This window comes from Mandrillus leucophaeus, unplaced genomic scaffold, assembly GCF_000951045.1.
Source record: "Mandrillus leucophaeus isolate KB7577 unplaced genomic scaffold, Mleu.le_1.0 Scaffold885, whole genome shotgun sequence".
NCBI classification, from domain to species: Eukaryota; Metazoa; Chordata; class Mammalia; order Primates; family Cercopithecidae; genus Mandrillus; species Mandrillus leucophaeus.
In genome coordinates, this window is record NW_012109641.1 from 219,572 (window position 1) to 239,868 (window position 20,297).

Consider the following 20,297-nt stretch of genomic DNA (forward strand, 5'->3'; position numbering starts at 1 on the left):
CTGCCCCCCGTGCCTCCACGTGGCTCTCTGCTGTCTAGCCCCAGACTTGTTGGGTGTGATCCTATTTTATGCCCTCTTCTTGGGGCACTCCTCCCTCCGACACCCATGGGCTGTCCAAATGGTCATGGAAACTTACATGCCTTCGTTCAGATCACCTTCTCCGTGAGGATTTCCCTGGCCACTCTTTATTGTTGCAGCCTCCCCGGGCATCCTAATCCCCCTATTTGGCTCTATTTCTTCTTTTTCATGGCTCATGCCACCTTTTAAATTCTGATGTAAGTTACATATTTATCAAGTTTAGTGTTCACAGTCTGTTTTCCGTGCTAGAATGTCAGCTCCTTGAGGGCAGAATTTTTTAAATCTGCCTTGTTTACCAATGTATTCCAAGTACTTAGTACAGCAAGCACCTGGCTCAGTTGCAGGTACAGAATATGAATACATATGAATAAGAATTCTCAGCTGTAGGCAGAACTGAGGATGTGCATAGTGACAAGGTGGGTCTTCTTGATGACTTCTCAGCAATTCTCAGTTGTAGGCACTGAATATGAATTCACACTAAATAAGAACACATACTTAGTGAAGGAATTTGCAAATGATAGTGAGGAGAGTGGAGGAGCTCCCACACTGCCTTGCCCCACGGTTTAGCTATTGAATGTGACACTTGAAAGAGGCAGTTTGGCTAATAAGTACAAGGAGCAGACTCTCCTTAAGGGTAAGAGTGACAGGGAGGTCACTTTCAGAGTATAAGAAGGGTGACAGGAAGCATGAGCATGGGCAGGGCCTGACAGTCCCAAGGGCCCCTTCCAGCTCTAACCTTCGGAGATTTCAGGCCAGGTGAGGTGCTGAACTCTCTGACCCAGGAGGCATTTCAGCATAGGCTGGCTGATGTCTCAGCATGGATGCTGTAGAGGGGCCTAAACATGAGAAAAGTACAAGAAGAGGATGCCCTTTAAGGTCTTCTCTAATAATAAGACTTGAAAATTAGACAATCACCCCTCCCTGGCCACTCCCACACCCCAAAACCTGAAGCGTGGAGTCCCTGGGCCAGCTGGGGAGGGTCCTTCTGAGCCATTCCCTGACCCGCCCTGCACCTCTGTTACCCTATGGTTATGGCCACAGCACCTCCTCCTTCCCTTCCCATGCAGTGCTCATTCTATTTTTGGTGAGGCCAGGGGACAGTGACCCTGACAGAGAGCGCAGCCTGGTCAGATGGAAGGCAGGCAAGTGAGTGGCACCGGCCTCTCAGCCTTACTCTCCCATGTCTTCTGCCGTGTAATCCATGAAATGCTGAATTCATGTATTGCCACAGCTCCCATTCCTCTCACATTAAAAAGAATACCAGGTTATTTTCCATCATTTTCTTCCGAAGTATGCTTTTGCAATTCAGCAGCTGCTTCACTGTAATGATCGGGGAGGGACAAACAAAGGCAAACAGAAAGCAATGCAAACTTTGCAACAAACACAGGCACCTCCCCACCTGCTTCCAAGAACATCTGCATGGTGTTTACTCAAACCTTACCTCCTTCCATATATAATTCAGTCAAGCAGCTGTTACTTCTTTTCCAGTTTTATACACGAGGTAACCAGAGCTCACAAAGGCTAAACAGCAATGGCTAGTGGGCTGTACAGGAGCCAGGCCTTCCAGCTCCAAGTCTCATGTGCTCTTTTCCTACTTCACAAATGCCTCTCCCCAAATAGGACTCTGTGGCCCACAATACTCACGGAGGACATTTGGCAAAGTGACTAAGCATGGACTCTGGGGATGCACAGTTCTAGCTCTGACTTACTATTGTGTGGTCTTAGGTTAAACTAATTTCGTTAAGTCTCAGTTACATCATCTGTAAAACAGGGATGTGGCAGGTCAATTCTCCCTGATAATCACACAGACAGGCCTGCATGACAATCACATAGACAGGCCTGCATAGCACCCCAGCGACACACACACATTTCCACAGCACTGCCTTAACATTGAGCAAACAGTTAAACCCAGGGAAAGCGGTGCCCAGACATCAAAGCTGGAAATGAAACATACGGTCAGTAGAAGTCTTGCATGGGCTTCTCCCTAACCTGGAGCAAACCAAAATCATAGAGACAGTCACACATTCCTGGTGCCAGGACCTGTCTCTGGTCAATGAAATCTGAGATGAGTCAAGGTAACAGAGGCAGCTGTTTGAATAGATTCATTGGAGAGTCTAAGGCAGGTCTCTGGACCAACAGTCATACATTCCTAGAGCGAGGACCTGTCTCTGGTCAATGAAATCTGAGACGGGTCAAGGTAACAGAGGCAGCTGTTTGAATAGATTCATTGGAGAGTCTAAGGCAGGTCTCTGGACCAACAGTCATACATTCCTAGAGCGAGGACCTGTCTCTGGTCAATGAAATCTGAGACGGGTCAAGGTAACAGAGGCAGCTGTTTGAATAGATTCATTGGAGAGTCTAAGACAGCTCTCCGGACCAAGCCGTAAAGGAGATAAGATAGAAATAATCACTCCAGTACCACAGTAGACAGGTTTTGAAGGTACTGGGGGCCTTTTAATTGGACTTAGCAAGCTCTTTTTTTTTTTTTGCCTCTAACCTTCTAGTTGAAACAAAATTAGTTACTAACAGACTTAAGCAAATGCTATACTGCACATAAGCACATAACCCCAACCTATATAAGCACTAAGAAAATTGTAACACTTTGAGTTGGACTGATGGAATTATCTCTGGCCTTCTCACTATATCTGGTTACAGCAATAAATTCCCTTCTTTCCTAGTTTGTCTGCTTCTCATTATTGGGCCTTGAGAAAAATGCAGCTGAACTCAGCTTGGTTCTGGGAACAGGGACAGTAATGAATACGTATTGCATAGGCCTGTTATGCACCCTAAATAAGATAATTTATGCAAAAAGCTTAGCATAAGGTATGACACATTAATTCCTTAATAAGTAGTAGTTATTCTTACGGCCAGCTCTCTGTTGAGTGGGCAGTATCAATCAGAGGAGATTGGAAGAGGGGAAGGACAATAAGGTTGGCTAGTTGAGATAAAATTAGGAGACATGAAACAGGTCAGCTAGTTGCCAAAGAGACAGGTGGACTTTCAGAAGTGACAAAAGACAAAACAAAAAGAGGAAGTGGGCATAATCTTGGAATAGCTTTCTTTTAACCACAAACGTGAGGGAAGCCGAGCCTCTCTTCTCTTTGAGGAGACCCTAAAAGTAACAGCTCAGAGATCTGACCCAACTGAGAAACAACCCAAAAAAATGTGTGGAGCCGAGAGACCACCTTTGTGATTGTGATGATTAAGTTTGTGTGTCAACTTTACTGGGCCACAGAGTGTCCAGACATTTGGTCAAACATGATTCTGAGTGTTTTGTGAGGGTCTCTCCGGGTGAGATGAACATGTGAATAACTAGACTAAATAGAGCAGATTACTCTCCCTAATGTGGGTGGGGCCCATCCAGTCTGTTGAAGGTCTGAATAAAATAAAAGAGCTGATTCTTCCTCTAGTAAGGGGGAACTCTTCCTGCCTCGGGCTGGGACACAGTTTTTCAGCCTTCAGACTCAAACTGAAAAGTGGCTCTTCTTGGGTCTTGAGCTTGCTGCCATTTGGACGGAAAGAAACTACACTGTTGGCGCTCCAGCTTGCTGACTGCAGATCTAGGGATGCGTCAGCCTCTGCAGTCACAAGAGCCGTGCTGCTCTCCTAGCAGGTGGGGCCATCCCCCTAAAGAAAGCATTCTGCCTCTGTGGAGCCTCCTGAGACCTCTGCTGGGCAGTTGAGATTTTGTCCCTCGAGAACTCAAATCCACTCCAGGCCACACTATCTTCGAGGCTGCGGTTTGCTCTTTGTTTGTCCATTCTAAATTACAGATAGACCCATTTCACTGGGTCTGTCCTATCCCAGGCTAGAGCATGGGGGATTTATTCACTTTCTCCTTCCTGTTCGCTCAGGACCAGCACAAGGCAGCAAACTAGAAAAACGAATCTGTTTGAAAGACGGAAGCCTTCCTCTCAGGAAGTCCAGCCCCGAGAGCGGATGCTCAGCCCGCCCATTTGGTTCTCATATCCTCGCTAAACGTTGTGTTTGTCAGGGTTCTCTAGAGAAACAGAACCAACAGGATGTGTGTGCTTGTGTGTGTGTGTGTGTGTGTGTTTGTGTCTACACACATGCACCCATGAGGTAAGCACACAGATATACACCTCATCTGTGTACACACACACATATACATATATACACACACACACGCATGCACACATACAGAGAGATTGGTTTATTAGAATGAACTGGCTCTTGTGACTGTAGAGGCTGACACATCCCTAGATCTGCAGTCAGCAAGCTGGAGATCCAGGAGATCCAAATAGTGTAATTTCTTTCAGTCCAAATGCCAGCAAGCTCTAGAGCCAAGAAGAGCCATTTTTCAGTTTGCGTCTGAAAGCAGAAAAACTTATGTCCCCGCCCAAAGCAGGAGCTCCCCCTTACTGGAGGAAGAATCAGCCCTTTTGTTATATTCAGGCCTTCAACAGACTGGGCGGGGCCCACCCACATTAGGGTGGAGTTTGTTCTGCCACTGTGCAGTTATCATTCTCGGTTGGGGATACCTTACTTTCCCAATGAGAAATTTTAAATTTCCTCTTGTGAGCCTGGTGCCTCCACCTTCTCAGAGCTGCAGAGGATGTGAGTTTTGTTGGTGATGTGACCTCCAGAATAGACTGTGAGCAGATTTTTTTCTTTAATCCTGAGCCTACGCTGGCTGCTGTCCTTCTTGACTTTCAACTAGGCCTAAAAATGTGGCCTCAGTGGGAATGCATTTCTTTTGCTCCACTTCTATGTTAGTTGCATATTTGTAGTGATGACAAATGCCCCTGGCCTTGTACTCTGCAAGGCTGCACCAGGCTGCATACAGGCTCCTGTCTCAGGTGTCTGCTTTCCTCCTTGAAAGGTTGGGGCAGCAACCCCAATCTTTCTATCTGGGCAAGGTCCTGACACTTAGAAGCATGAAAAGCCTTGTGGGAGGTGGAGTGAGCTTCCAATGCCCTTGGAAGGATTTTATTTCAGGGCCGTGGGGCTTAGAATTGATCACTGTACAATCCACTGGGAGCAAAGATCAAGACAAGATGTGATGGACATCACAAAAGTGGAACAGAACATCCCATTGCTCAGAGATGGGAGAACAACTCTGAATGGAGAGGGCTCGGGTTGTATATATTCACTCTTTTCATGGGAAAGTGTGAGGCCTGAGGTGGGGAAACAAAGATAGTGGCAGCTACTTTCCTCTTCCCAGGGCGGCTGATGAAAGCCAACATGTCACGGAGGAGCTCTCTCAGCAACAGCAGCTGGTGGTGCTGCAGCCAAGGGCTAGCCAGGGAGCAGCATGATCCTTGTGAACCGAGTTAGGCCCTGGGCAGCCAGAGCCACACACTGCTTCTCCATGGGCCTCTGCTGAGACCTACAGGGCCTCACATGCATGCACTGTGGTCCCAGGACCAGCAGCATCAGCATCCCCTGGGAGCCTGTTAGAATGGCAGTCTCAGGCTCTATGCAGACCGACCAAATCAGTATCTGTATTTTCACCAGATCCTCAGGTGATGCACAAGCACATGAAAGTGTGAGAAGCCCTTCCTCTTGCTGAACAGTTTCCTCATCCAAGCTCCTTCTCTTCCATTATTTCTTACTCAGAGAAGCCAGACTACCTCCCGGATTTCCTAGAGAACACACTGGATTTTGTGCCAGTTTGATTACCCACAGTTTTCTTCCTCATTCATTCATTCATTCATTCAGTCAGTCAAATAGTAATTGAGCACCTCCTATGTTCCAGTATGTGTTCTGTCTGCACCCCTGGTCCTCCTGGCCTTGACTTGCTGGGTTACTTCTGTTAGGATGGGAGGTACCTGGGACCTGATATATGAAAGCCACTTATTGGGCAGGTAGACACTGACACATGCAGGAGAGAAGTTACCTTGGTGTCAAGTGCCGACCTTAGAGTTTGAGACAGGTGGAGGAGTGTGAAATGCAGCCCTCGTGGGGAGATCCATTACATGTGCCGTGTGCACAGGCTGTGTGCTGTCCCATTTGGCAGCACACTGTAGTAGCCCCACCAGGCTGATGACAATTGAGAAATGCGTCCACCCAAAGCAGGAACTCTGTGTTGGAGTTTAGGAGCACCTGAGCTGTTAGGCCAGCCCAGCATCTCCTGAAGGTCCACTCTCCCTTTGTGTGGTAAGACCCCCTCTGTGGGGGTGTGATGGGAGCAGTATTTAGAATAGCAACCGCAGCGGAAGCCCACCGCAGTGGAAGCCCACTAAGGAAGCCAGGAGATATGCTGGGCCTTGGGGTGGGAGCACCTCACCACTGGATTAAAAAACCTGCCAGTCAGGGCTGTAACTAGGAAATAGGCGAAACTCCAGCAGGGCCCTGCATTCCGGTCAGACTGAGAATGAGAACGTGTGAAACAACGGCCCGTAGATATGGTCTGGGGCAGTCTAAATCTTCCCACTTCAGTGCTTCTTCTCCCCCAAGGGGAACTTTGGGGTGCAGGGGCTGAAACAGCCGTTGGAGAGACGTGTGGACTCATCTGTGAGGAGCTGAGGAAGCCAAGAGCAGGCATCTGGAGGCTGGGGTTGATGCCACCTTCACTTCAGAGTAGATGATAGGGGAACCCTAGGAGGCAAGGGCACATGTGTGAGGACCAGGGTGGGCCTGGAGGTGGGGGAGGCCATGCAAAAGGGAAGACTCACCTTGTTCCTGAGATGCCTGGGGTTACAGGCCACTGTGGAAAGAAGAAAATGTTCAGTTGTGAAGACTGGCATGGAGCTCTGCCCTTGCGCCTGCACTGTCAGGCCAGCCCTGAGCCTCCTGGAGGCCCGCTCTACCTCTGTGCGGTGAGTCAGCCGCTCCTCTTGGTTGGTGGTCACTCTGTCCCGCTCCATTCCTAACACCCTCGGCCTCTCAGCACTGACAGACCCCGTCTTCAACACCCCTTCACACTTCGTGGCCTACTCTGAGCTGCCTAGAGGCTCCCAAGAGAAAGACATTTGTCTTTTATCTTATTAGTTCTTTGAGCATAATTGGTATTATTGTTAGTATGTTCTGGGAAGGTGTGGCAGGTGCAAGTTTTAGACAGCACACTCCATCCGGGTCTAGGCCACTTGAAACTGGGCCTGCCACCTGCCTTGTCACCTCCGTAGCTGGGGGAAGTCACTCAACGTCTCGTGCCTCAGTTGCCTCATCTAAATGATGGGAATAAAAATATCCTCTTCCTGCAAGGTTGTGGTGAAGCTATATGAGTTTACACATATGTGTGTGCACATGTATCGGTGTGTCTGTGCATATATTATTTCTATCATCTATCATGTGTTGAGAAGTTTCTGTGTGTCAGGTACAGTCCTGATTGCTATATTCAATACATTTTCTCTCTCTATTATCATATGTATGCATGCCATAGTTCTATATAAGTGCTACAGGTATAGTTCTAAAAGCTATCCATACAAATATAGTGTACTTACTTATTGCACTTAGAGAACTATACCCGGCACATAATAGGAACTATTCAGCACATAATATATATTATAAGTTATTATTGTTATATTATCATCAAACTGGAGAGAAATATGACACTCTCCAGACAAGACTCTCCCCTTTTGGCTTGGAATGAACATCAGGACTCCCTGGAATTGCACAAAGAAGCAGAGTTTGGTCCAGAGTTTGGACTCTGGAGAAGACTGTTTGGTGATTGACTACAAGATTTCAGACAAGTCATTTAAGGTGTCTATGCCTTGGTTTCCTTATCTGTAAAATGGGAGGAGTAACAGCGCATTCCTCAAAGGGGCTTGTAAGAGTGAATGAGTTCACATGTCTCAGAGGGGTGTGATAGAACCAAGAATGAGGCACAAACACAATTCACTTGACTTTATATAAGAAAAATTGGGAAACCAGAGAGGGAAGCACACTGGGTAAAATCACGCAGCACTCTTTATGAAGCAGAGGTAGAAAGAAAAGTCTGCCCTGAAGGACTTTGTTCCTCTTTCCCGCTCAGAGGAAGGAGGCAGCCAGGCTGGGATTCCCTCATTTCAAACCACCAACTGTGAGTGAGGGCTGATGACACAGCCAGACCTCCAGCATGTAGTCATCGTCACAGCTGCTCAACCCTCTGCAGTTTCAACAGCATTTCTACACCTATTTTCTTATTTAGTCCTAACAGTTACCCCATGAAACAGCATGGCAGCTGTCATCATGTGGCCCCAAAGATGTCACACCCTAATTGCTGCAACCTGTGACTATATTACCCTAAATGGAAAAGAGGACCTTTCAGATGTGATTAGGATTACAGACCCTGAGACAGGGAGATTTTTCTGGGTTATCCAGATGGGCCCAATATACTCATCTGACTCCCTAAAACCCGAGGACTTTTCTCAGCTGAGGTCAGAGGGAGGCCTGTCTATGGAAGAATGGTTAGAGAAATGTGACTTTGCTGGCTTTGGGAAAGGAAGAAGACATCAGCCCAGGAAAATGGATGGGATCTAGAAGCTGACAAGGCAAGATCACATTCACCCCTGGAGCCTCCGGGGAGGAACACGGTTCAGCCAACACCTTGGTTTTAGCCCAGTGAGACCGGTGTCAGACTTCTGACCCACAGAGCTGTAAGATGAAAAATTCGTACTGCTTCCTCCCCTCCAAGTTTATGGTAATTTGTCACAGCAGCAATCAGAAACTAGTACAGGTAGGTGGGTGCTGTGGACTAAATATTTGTGTTGCTCTCCAAATGTATAGGTTAAAACCTAATCCCCAATGTGATGACATTTGGAGGTGGAGCCTTTGGGTGACAATTACGTCATGATGATTATCATGATGAGACACGAGAGATGATCTCTCCCTTTCTCTCTGCTGTGTGGGGGATACAGCAAGGAGTCATCTGTCTGGAAACTGGGAATAGGGCCCTCACTAAGAACCTGACCATGCTGGCACCTTGATCTTGGACTTCCAGCCTCCAGAATTGTGAGAAATAGATACTAGTTCTTTAAGTCACCTAGTTTATGGTACTCTGTTACAGGAGCCAGAACTGACTAAGACAGTAGGGAAGTAGTCACAGTTTATGGATAGGGATACTGAAGCTCTGAGAGGTTAAGTGAATGCCCAAAAAGAACGTTTTGTTATTCAGGTTATACTGGGGCCTGCTGCAGAGAAAGGGGAAAGGAGAGTGCAGGGGAGGCTTGGATTCACCTGAAGCAGCGTAGGCACAAGTTAAGAAGCCCCGTGACCCAGTGGGAGGGGCGGCTCTATGCCTGTCTGGCTCAGATCTGCTGAGGAGGCAGAAATGGAGCTACACTGTCTAAGTTGAGGGTGGGTCAGAACAGAGACATCCTTGGGTCTTACCTGCATGTTTCTTTTTCTCTCGGATGATCCGTACTTCTGAGTAAACCACATTTTCTCCTCTAGGATTTACTTAGAAAGAAGTTGAAGTTTCAGAGGATGCTGAGGCTCTTGCCTCTTGTTAGAGATACTTCATCCTTCCCCAGCCAGAGTCTCTTCTCTGGAAGGACTAGAGCCCTCTAGGCCTCCGCATAGTCCCTCCCCATCTCCTGCCCCACCCGTTTCCCACACCAGCCCTCTGGCTCCTGCCAAATGCAGGATCCCTGGGCCTCACCATTACTGTACACTGGTTGCAGCTCTTCCCAGGCTGGTACATTGTGGTAGGTGGGCTCCTGGGAGTCCAAGTCTGAAGGGCCCCTGTGAGACAGAGAAACGTGAATGTTTCTTAGGAATCCTGACAAAGTAGCTATAATGATCACTTCCAGTGAGTGACTTCTTACTGCAGGGTGGCTGCCAGGCCTGGAAACTTGGACAAGTACATGACAAATGGCCCATGGGCATTCTATTATGAATCATAATCATATTATCTATGTTTCCAGGTTTTATGGTCATTTAGTATGTAACAGGCACTGTGCCGATGTTTATAACAATATGACGTTAGTTCTATGTCATCCTCATTTTGTAGCTGAAACAAACGGAGGCTCCAAAAAGTGACTTATGAAGATCATGTAACCAGAAAGGGGATGAGCCAAGTCTCAAAGCTGGCTCCAAAGCCTGCATGCTCAGAGAGGTCGGTCACCAGAAGGCTCAGAGGTGCTCTGCATGGTTTGGATGCTGCTGTCGTGGGCTTGACTAGGGACAGCTGTGAGGCTTTTTGCGGCTCCTAAATTCAGCTTTTGGGATACAAGTTGGTGGCCCCTTCTTCATAGGGACCACCTCCTGCTGGCAGAGTGACCTCTCTGGGTGGCCAAGTTGTGTGGCTCCATCTTCTCAGTTGTTATCACAAGAGGTGTTGATGGGATCAGCATCTCCAGAGATTTCTAGGTTGACTGAGCTAAGGTCATCTCAAGACGTGGAAAGACTTGGTGGTCTTAGTGGTCACTCAGACAACCAAGCCAACAATGGTCCGAGGATGTGGGTTAATAAATGAAAAGGCAATTAACACTTGATGAGATAACAGCCTATACCACCAAGGGGGTGGATGCAAAGGTCCTGGGAATTGCCTTGAGATATCCCCAGGGAGGTACAACAGGTAGTGGCCACACGCCAGCTCAGCAGCACTTGGTGGAAACTGTGCTCTTGGTAACCATCAGATTCAATTCCATTTTTCCACCCTGTGGACATCTCACTAATCACACAGGAATGCAGCTCAGCTCTTACCTGCAGGGGTCAGAGGCAGGCTCTCTCCCTGTAAAGGAAAGCAGAGGAACATTGGATTCAGGGAGAAGAGACCCTCAGTGGGGCACAGCTCAGGCAAGGCTCACTTAGAAACTGCCAGGACTTGCTGTCACCGAAGGTTGAATCCTTCTTTGTTGTGCCCCAGGAACATAGCAGATTGGGCAAAAACTGCTAACCCTGCCAGAGGGGTATGCTATGATGTGAAACAGGAGTCCACAATCCATAACCTTTAACTTGGAGATTTTAAAGATAATGATTGGTAGCTGCAGGCAGGAAAACTTGACTTGATCAGCTATAAAAATAGTGTATGTTTAAAAAATCGGAAAATTACCAAATCCTATCTGGTTTCTATTTTCATTTCTATTTCTCTGAGTTTTTCTCCTCCCCTTCCCATTCGTTGTGGGGGTGGGTGGGGGGTTTGTAAGGGTCAAGAGGAAGACACTCTGCAGTTTATGATGTTGGATAAACTACATCTCATCAAGACGTCTTCCACCTTATAGGTCTGTTTTGGAAGCTGTGCATTTGGTAAAAGCAATTCCGGAGGACCCAACGGGAAAGGAAAAAGATTGAGGGACAGAGCAGATGAGCTCTTGCCAGCCTGGGATGGTCACAAAGGCAGCATGAGGCCCAAGGGAGCGTTGCTGGGAAGGGCATGAACTCAAGCCAAGGTGTACCCAGAGTCACCCACCTGCTTTTCTTGAGAGCCAGCAGTAGAGCAGCAGTGCCCCAGCAGCAAGGCCTGCTAGGCTGAGCAGACCCCCGGTGACACCCGTGGCAACAGGGCCACTTCTGTTCTCGGTCAGCCCTGAGGGGGAGACCCCGTGCATGAGCCAGGGGAGAGGCTGTTGTCTGGAACGACCCGTCCCCGGAAGCTGCTGCCTGGGCCTGAGGGTGAACCTAGGTGAGCAGGGCCCCGGCAGCTAAGCAGGGGCTGGTGTGGCACAGAAGATGACTCCTATCTTTGTAAGGAAGCCGTCTCTGCGCCTGAGGCAAGTGTCGAGGGTCAGGGTGGCCGATGGCCAGTGAGAGAGGAGGCAGCCAAGTGAGGAGCTCTAAAGTCAGTGATGCTCTTGCCCGCCGCCCGCCAACCCGCGCTCTCAGCCCCAACGCTATCACTTCAGAGCACTTCAGGAAATATAGCAGTTTAGAGAGCTGCCAGCTGTGTTACTTGTCCCTGAAGAGTGCCTTCCTGGTCAAGCACTGTGAGGGTTATCAGAGGGTCCGCGGATGAAACATTTTGTCCACATCTGTGGCCCAGGCATGGGAAACTTACCTGTGAGATAAAGTGTCACTGTCTCACTGCGCTGGGCCCCCAGACCATTGTCGGCCTCACAGGAGTAGTTTCCAGAGTGTTCTGCAGTCAGAGAGAGGTTGAAGAACGCTCCTCCAGAGAGGGCCGAGCTATTTCCTAGGGTGACATCCTCATGATAAAACCGGTACAGGATCAGGGGAGAGCCTCTCAGGGCCTCACAGTGAAGCTCCAGCAGGTCCCCCACCGCAACCTGGGCCCTGGGAGCCCTGAGGGTGAGGACGGGGCGAGACACCGGAACTGAGAGAGAACAAAAAGTCAACAACCGTTTCTGCTTCTAACATATTTGTAAGAAACAAAAGGTATTATAAACAAATGTAAAAAGTCATACCTCAATCTTGAAAAGTAGATTAAAATGCAGATGATAAAGCTAATTACTTTGACCTAGTTCCTTTTCAGTGTACAAAAATATCCATTAGAAAACTGTAGAAAGTGTATAAATCACTGAAAACTTCAAATAGAAATAAATATATAAAAAGATTCTCATCTTCATTACTAATTAACTAAACACAAAGACAATCATATAGTACTATTCTCTTCTCTATTTTTCAGGTTGGCAAAGCTTGAATAGACTGATCATACTGATTAGCTTGTGGATAGACAGGCACCTAAATATGCCCTAGGTGGTCATACAAATTTAACACACTTCCTTGAATGGCAATTTGGCAATATCTACAAAATTTAAAGTGAACATAAACTTTGACCCAACAAATCTACTTCTAGCAGGCCACGTGTAGTGACTCATGCCTGTAATCCCAGCGATTTGGGAGTCTGAGGCAGGAGGATCACTTGAGCCCAGGAGTTCAAATCCTACTTCTAGGGCCATCTCCTTTAGGGATACTGACATAAAATATGCCAATATATTTCTACAGGAATTTCTATTGTAGCATTTTTATAAGAGCTGAAAATTAGAGACCACCTACTAGATTGGGTAATGAAATATGAATGATATCCAAGATGCACTTCTTAAACAAAAGTCAGGATGTATTTTTAAGTTAAAAAATGCAACTGGCATAACTATATGTGTAATATTTTTCCAGCTTTGTAAAAATTATACACCTTTAGGTTTGTAGAATATTTCTAGAAGTATACACATGAAACAATTAACAGTGGTTATGTCTGGAGGGTATGTGCATAGGAAGTGATTATGAGCAGGTAGAAAGATACCTTTACTTTTCAATACTGGCCCTTTTGGATTATTTGATTTTTTTTCATCACAAAGATTCATGTGTTCTTTCAGAATAACAAATTACTAAAAACTAAAATGCTGTGTTAAAAAGTGGCCACAATGGATGAGGAAATGTCATCATGTTTCAAACTAATGTTAAGAGTTAGAGAGGACCATGCTTCAACCTGGCTTTACCCTGGCTAGCTGTGTTACCACAAGTTAGTTACTACACTTCTCTAAACCTCAGTTTCTTTTCTGCAAATAGGGAATACAACGGCTTAAAATTTATCCTCACAGGTTTATCTTAATGATTAAATGAGATATTGCATATTAAGCATTTAGCACAGAGCCTGGAACCTGGTGAAGGCTCAGTGAGTGTTTATGATGATGACATTGGTCATGATGATAATAAGAAATAATATTTCCTTTTGTGGCAGTTCTTAGTCCCTATGACTTGTGTTCTAGTTTCAGGATTCAGACACAATTTATTCAGGCTGGGCAAGAAACCCTTTAGTTGTGATAACAGCAGCAGCAGCAGAAATAACATGCATTTGTGACAGGGAATTATAGAAAGAAGGGAGTGAGGATGAGCAGAAAATCATGAAATCATAAGTACAGAATGTGGGAGGTATGATGTGTTGACTTGCTGTTGTGAGGAGAGATAGAGCAGCCCTCGGTCTGTGGTACACGCCTGTGTGCTGGCTCTAAGGGATAGGTGTATAAACTGTGTGGGAAGAGCCCTTGCAAATCTCAGGAAAATTGGTTGAGGCTGGTGCTGCTGGTGGGGGAAGAAGAATGAGCTGACTGAATGGGAAAACCCAAATCTGAAGTCATCACCTCCTGGATAACAATGAAATGGTTTCACTGGCTACCTTGTGAGATGCTGGAGCCTGGGTTAGCATGCCCAGATCAACCTGCTTATGTGGCTCTGTCTATTCCTTATGATACCCAGGTACCTTGCCAAAGGGAATAAGCGCATCAGTGTATATTTTGCTTTACATGACTGGAATGGTGATTGCATACCATTGTATGGTCTCCTGTTTCTCCAGGATATACTCCAGGAGCAGGTACAACCTGCTTTTACTTTTGCACATCTCCTTCTACGAGCCTGTAAGTCTACCAAAATCATAGAATTCTAGGACAAGGGATGATCATGATTTTCATCTACTCTGATTTTCCCATTTTAAGGGTGTGGAAATTGATGTCGTTATGGGAAATTGTGCTTAGTCAATGTCATACAATATAGATAATTGTCTAGTTATCTTCAGAGCCAAGTCTAGAACATTCATCTCAACACCCCTTAGTATACTTTTGCTAAACACCAGGTCTCTCTAAACAGGGGTTTCAAAGTTTGGCTTGTAGGAGGTCATCACCAAAAAGATTCAAAGCTCACTAGAAGCAGCTTTCCTTGGGTTATTACACTTAATTGCATGAGATCAAAGAAGAGCTTCGAGAACAGAGGAATTTGGTTGATGGGTGTCCATTTCCATTCCATGTTATCCTGCTCCCCCTTCTCTGCCCTGGTCACCTGTGTCCCTTGCTTTAAAGATCACCGAGTGTGTCTCTTGAAGGGCTATGCACATAGCTCATGTTCACATAGGATTTTTAATGTGGAAATGTAAGGAACATTTACATCCCCAGTAATGAAAGAAACTCAAGAGTAGAGGTTTGTTGGAAGTCAATGAGAGATGAATCTGGACAAGAAACAACCTAATCTTTTCTAGGGCAGAGAAACATATACTTAGAATTCTTTGGTCTCACTTTCATATAATAATTTCAGTTCAGAATGTTGTTTATGTTCTAAAAAAGTCTTATTTGCAATTTTAGTGAGGTGCTTTGATCACATTCAAGAAGACTGCCGGGAAACTTCAGATGCCTGGAACCATACCACAAAGGATCCCAGACCTTCACAGGGAGGTTCTGCAGGCAAGAAGTGTGCTGGGATGCCACATAAGCAAACAGCCCTGAGGAGCTCTGTGGCTCCATTTTCAGCTGCGGGGAGAGCAGGCACAGTCAGTTCTCGGCTGTGCTGCTGGTGGGCAGGACCCACTCACCTGCAACTTTCAGTGTCACCATCTCACTGCGCTGGGCCTCCAGACCATTGTCCGCCTCACAGGAGTAGATTCCAGAATGTTCTGTAGTCAGAGAGAGGTTGAAGGAGGCTCCTCCTCCAGAGGGGGCTGAGATCTTACCCAGGGTGACATCTTCGTGATAAAACCCGTACAGGATTGGGGAGGAGCCTCTCAGGGCCTCACAGTGAAGCTCCAGCAGGTCCCCCACTACAGCCTGGGCTCTGGGAGCCCTGAAGGTGAGGATGGGACGAGACACTGGAACTGAGAGAGGAAAAACGTTATCTGTCAGTTGTTTCTGCTAAAATATATTCCTTCCTGCTAAAGACATTTCAAATGGAAAAATGTTTTTTTCTGTTTTTAACGCCCTTGTGATGTTACTCAAAACTCAGCAATATTTTCAGATCTCCAGAAAGAATAACAGTTGTGTAGTGCTATAGTAGTGCTACAAACAGCTTGGAATACTGGAATATACAAACTCAAATGTGTTCGAAGAATGTGAAAACAAATATTAAACTGAAACTCAGGTGTCTTAGAAGTCAAAAGGCAATTGGAGAAAGGAGAATCAGTTTAACAGAAAATGAAGAACAGGAGAGACTTGCTGCTTACCTCACCAGGGATGTAATTGCATCTGGGCTGCATCAGAAATAGGGCCCACAAGAGAATGAGTATTGTCAAGTTATTTGCTCATTTTTATATTCATTTATCCATCAAAAATTAATTGAACAAGAATTTTTTAAAAAATTGAGCAAAAATAAAAATTAATTGAGATTTAATAAGTTCCAAGAATGGCATGATATGCTAGGGAATCAACGACGGGAAAGACATAGTTCCTGCTCTCATAGAGCCTACAATCTAGAAGGATGAGAGGCAGCAGTTAAATAAAAATGCAGTAAATTAGAATTAAAACTTTGATAATTGATAAAGGACAGGGTACTATGAAATGTATGTGTTAGGGAAAGCTTCCTCACAAAATGACCTTTGAAATTAACATTCAAATTAGCCAGTTAAAGAGGGAGGTGGAGAGTACAACAGGCAGGCAAACAGTATGTGCAAAGGCCCTGAATTGGGAATAAGACTGGCACATTTGAATTATTGAAATAAAGTAGCATCACACTGAGAAGAGTCTGCAAACTACTGTGAAATAGGAGACTGGAGATCTAGGCTGGACTTCATAAGCCATGAAAGGATTTTGATCCTTCTTCACAGAACAATGGGAAGTCTATAAGTCTATCTGTGCAGGGGTGTGAGATGATCAAATTTGTCCCTTTTAAAAGACCATTTTGACCTCTGTGCACGAAATGGACTGTGGTGGAATGGAAGTGGAATGGAGGGGTAGATGAGTAGCATCGCAGTAGTCAAAATGATGACGGACTTGTCTAGATAGAGGTGGTAGAGACGGAGACTCAAGAAATATTTAGGAAGTCAAATCAACAGGACTTAATGACTAACTGGCTGTGAGGGGTGAGGAAGAGAAATGTTGAGGAAGTCTCCTCCATTCCTGCTTTGTGTATCTGTTGAGGAGAGATGTGTTTCACAGAGGTAGGAACCCTTGAAAGAGGAGGGGAATGTCAGCAGTTCAGTTTTAGAGATGCTCAGATTGATGTGCTTTTGAGATATTTGAGTGGAGATATGTCATGTGCAGATGCTCAAGTGGGAGGTCCCTTTTAGAGATAGAAGTTTAGGAATCTTTGTAGATGACAAGGCCATTTATAAATGACATCCCCAGTATCATCCAGAGAAAGGATTTAGATAAGAGAAGAGGGCATAAGTCAAAGTTCTGGAACATGCCAATGCTTAAAGGTTTTCTATAAAAGGAGGAACCAGTAAAGAAGACTGAGAAGAAATGGCCAGGGAGAAAAGAGAGCCAGAAGAAGATGGATTCACTGAAGGGAGGGTTTCAAGAGGAAGAAATGGTAAACAACATGGAATATATCTGAGATGTCAAGGAAGATGAGGATTGAAAAATGGCCATTGGATTCAAAGCCTTGGAGGTCATCGGTGACCTTTGTGAGAAGCATTTTGGTGGAGAGGTTGGAAAAATGTAGTAGATTAGAGCCTAGTGGATAATGAGGACATGGGGACAACCTGGGTAGCTGACTATTTTTGGAAGTTTAATCATGAAGGGGTAGTGTATGGAGGCATAAGTGGGACCAAGAGAGGGTTTTCCTTGGATATGGGAGAGACATAGCATGTTAAATGCCAGTGTGAAGGATCCTACAGAGAAGGAGATGTTAGGGGCCACAGAAGAGAAAGGAATAATCAGTTGTATAGCTTCTGAGAATGCACAAAATGATGAAATCTGCAGAACAGATGGAGATGTTCACCTGTAGGGAGGAGAGTCCTCTCCTCTATATTTTAGGAAAGGGAGAGATGAGTTACTGGTTGGATACAGAGCTAGACACTCAGTTTGGTGGTGGGAGTGGAGGGGGTTATTGTCTAGTGGAGTAGGGAAGGAGTAGAGGTATTAATGACCTGGGGGTTCTGTTGAGGTCTGAGAACAATAGAGATAGGAGGAGTTGACTCAAGCAGAAGGATAGGGGGTTGTTGTCAGATGATAAGGGCTTAAAATTGTCCTTTTGGAGATGAAGTAGTGTATGTATGTGGGAGTGGCTGACTGGTGTGGAGACGACAGGCCATGGTGTTAAGGGGGTCATACATGTGGCCATGAGAGTCAGGAAATGATGGCAGATTGTGGGGTATGGAGGAAGACTGAAGGTGCCAAAGCCTTCACTGAGAGTGGACATACTAGGAGTCAGCCTATGACAAGGATGCATGGAAGATCATGATGTTGCTGAATGGAACAGGAACAGATAAGGAGGCAGAAGAATGATGTCTTCTAACAATGGTCTTGGGTGGGAACCCAAGCCACTCTGGGACAGGGGCAGGAGAGGCTAGAGAGAAATATGTGAGTCAATAAGAGAATTGTGTTGGCCTTTTTATTGATTGGCAGACAGAGAAAACCACAATTAAATCTCTTCCAAGGTGAAGCACAGAGAGCTTTATAACTTTCTTTCTTAGTATCACTGTTGGCCAGAATATAGTTTGTATTTTGAAAACCTTTAGTCCTATGTTAGGGTAATTTTGGTAATGGTGGCTGGACTGCTGATAGCAGGAAAATTACAGCAAGGGAAGGGAAGGTGCAAGTTCCTGAACGTGTAGGAAAGAAAACTCAGAGATAGAGGCTGTATAGGCACCAAGCCTGACAGGATGTCACACAGCAAATGGCTCTAGAAACCATACCTCCGATTTTCGCTACTGGTAAAGTTGGGGGAGATGGTCTGTTTCTTTTTGTGCTGCTGGTTAGGTCAACTTACCTATAACACTGAGTGATATTGTATCACTGTGCTGGGCCACCAGGCCATTGTTGGCCTCACATGAGTAGTTTCCAGAATGTTCTGCAGTCAGAGAGAGGTTGAAAGAGGCTTCTCCTCCAGAGGGGACTGAGCTGCTCCCCAGGGTGACATCCTCATGATAAAACCAGTACATGATCGGGGGAGAGCCTCTCAGGGCCTCACAGCGAAGCTCCAGAAGGTCCCCCACCACAGCCTGGGCCCTGGGAACCCTGAGGGTGAGGATGGGGCGAGACACTGGAACTGAGAGAGAAAATGAGTTAAGGACACATGTATTTTTAAAATTAAAAACTGCTCTTCGTCCTAGCCAGAACCATCAGACAAGAGAAAGAAATAAAGAACATCCAAATTGGTAAAGAGAAATAAGCCAAACTGTTGCTGTTCACTGATTATATGATTGTATACCTAGGCAACCCTAAAGACTCATCCAAAAAGCTCCTAGATTTGATAAATGAACTCAGTAAAGTTTCAGGATACAAAATCAATGTACATAAATCAGTAGCACTGCTATATACCAACAGTGACCAAGCTGAGAATCAAATAAAAAATTCAAACTTTTTTATGACACCTACAAAAAAATAAAATACTTAGAAATACACCTTCACAAGTAAGTGAAAGATATCTATAAGAAAAACTACAAAACACTGCTGAAAGAAATCATAGATGACACAATCAAATGGAAACACATCCCATTCTCATGGATGAGTAGAATCAATATTGTGAAAATGGCCATCTACCAAAAGCAATCTATAAATTCAATGCAATTCCCATCAAAACACCACCATAATTCTTCACAGAACTAGAAAAAACACCCCTCATATTCATATGGAACAAAAAAAGAGCCTACATAGCCAAAGCAAGACTAAGCAAAAAGAGCAAATGTGGAGGCATCACATTACCCGACTTTGAACTATACTACAAGCCTATAGTTACCAGAACAGCATGGTACTGGTATAAAAACAGACAGGTAGACCAATGGAAGGAGAGAACACAGAAATAAAGCCAAATACTTACAGCCAACTGATCTTTGATAAAGGAACAAAAACGTAAAGTGAGGAAAGGACACCCTACGCAACAAATGGTGCTGGGATCATTGGCAAGCCACATGTAGAAGAATGAAACTGGATCCTCCTCTCTCACCTTATACAAAAATCAACTCAAGATGGATCAAAGACATAAATCTAAGACCCAAAACCATACAAACTCTGGAACATACATTAAAAAAAACTCTTCTAGACATTGGCTTAGGCAAAGAGTTTATGACCAAGAACCCAAAGCAAATGCAACAAAAACAATAATAAATAGATGGGTCTGAATTAAACTAAAAAGCTTCTGCACAGCAAAAGAAACAATCAGCAGAGTAAACAGACAACCCACAGAGTGGGAGAAAATATCCACAGACTATGCATCTGATACGGGGCCAGTATCCAGAATCAACAAAGAACTCAAACAAATAATCAGGAAAAAACAAGCAATCACATCAAAAACTGGGCAAAGGACATGAATAGACTATTTCAAAAGAAGATACACAAATTGCCAACAAACAGGTAAACATGCTTAACATCACTATCAAGGAAATTCAAATCACAACCACAATGCGATACCACCTTACTCCTGCAAGGATGGTCATAATTAAAAAAACAAAAAATAATAGATGTTGGCATGAATGTGTTGTAAAGGGAACACTTTTACACTGCTGGTGGGAATGTAAA

The 20,297-nt window shown here is 45.2% G+C and overlaps 1 protein-coding gene across 1 annotated transcript in view; it reads right to left on the minus strand.

The window, feature by feature from the left end:
- Positions 1-4,237: 4,237 nt before the first annotated feature.
- The window catches only part of FCRL5 (Fc receptor-like 5), a 37,772-nt gene continuing 21,712 nt past the window's right edge, over positions 4,238-20,297 (minus strand). Inside the window, exons 9-17 of the mRNA XM_011969336.1 lie at positions 18,550-18,828; positions 15,218-15,496; positions 11,960-12,235; positions 11,375-11,491; positions 10,669-10,696; positions 9,623-9,705; positions 9,352-9,420; positions 6,717-6,748; positions 4,238-6,639 (exon numbers count right to left, since the gene is read on the minus strand). Of these exons, the coding sequence (XP_011824726.1) occupies positions 6,550-6,639; positions 6,717-6,748; positions 9,352-9,420; positions 9,623-9,705; positions 10,669-10,696; positions 11,375-11,491; positions 11,960-12,235; positions 15,218-15,496; positions 18,550-18,828 (1,253 nt within the window). The 3' untranslated portion in view covers positions 4,238-6,549. The remainder of the gene's footprint in view (positions 6,640-6,716; positions 6,749-9,351; positions 9,421-9,622; positions 9,706-10,668; positions 10,697-11,374; positions 11,492-11,959; positions 12,236-15,217; positions 15,497-18,549; positions 18,829-20,297) is intronic.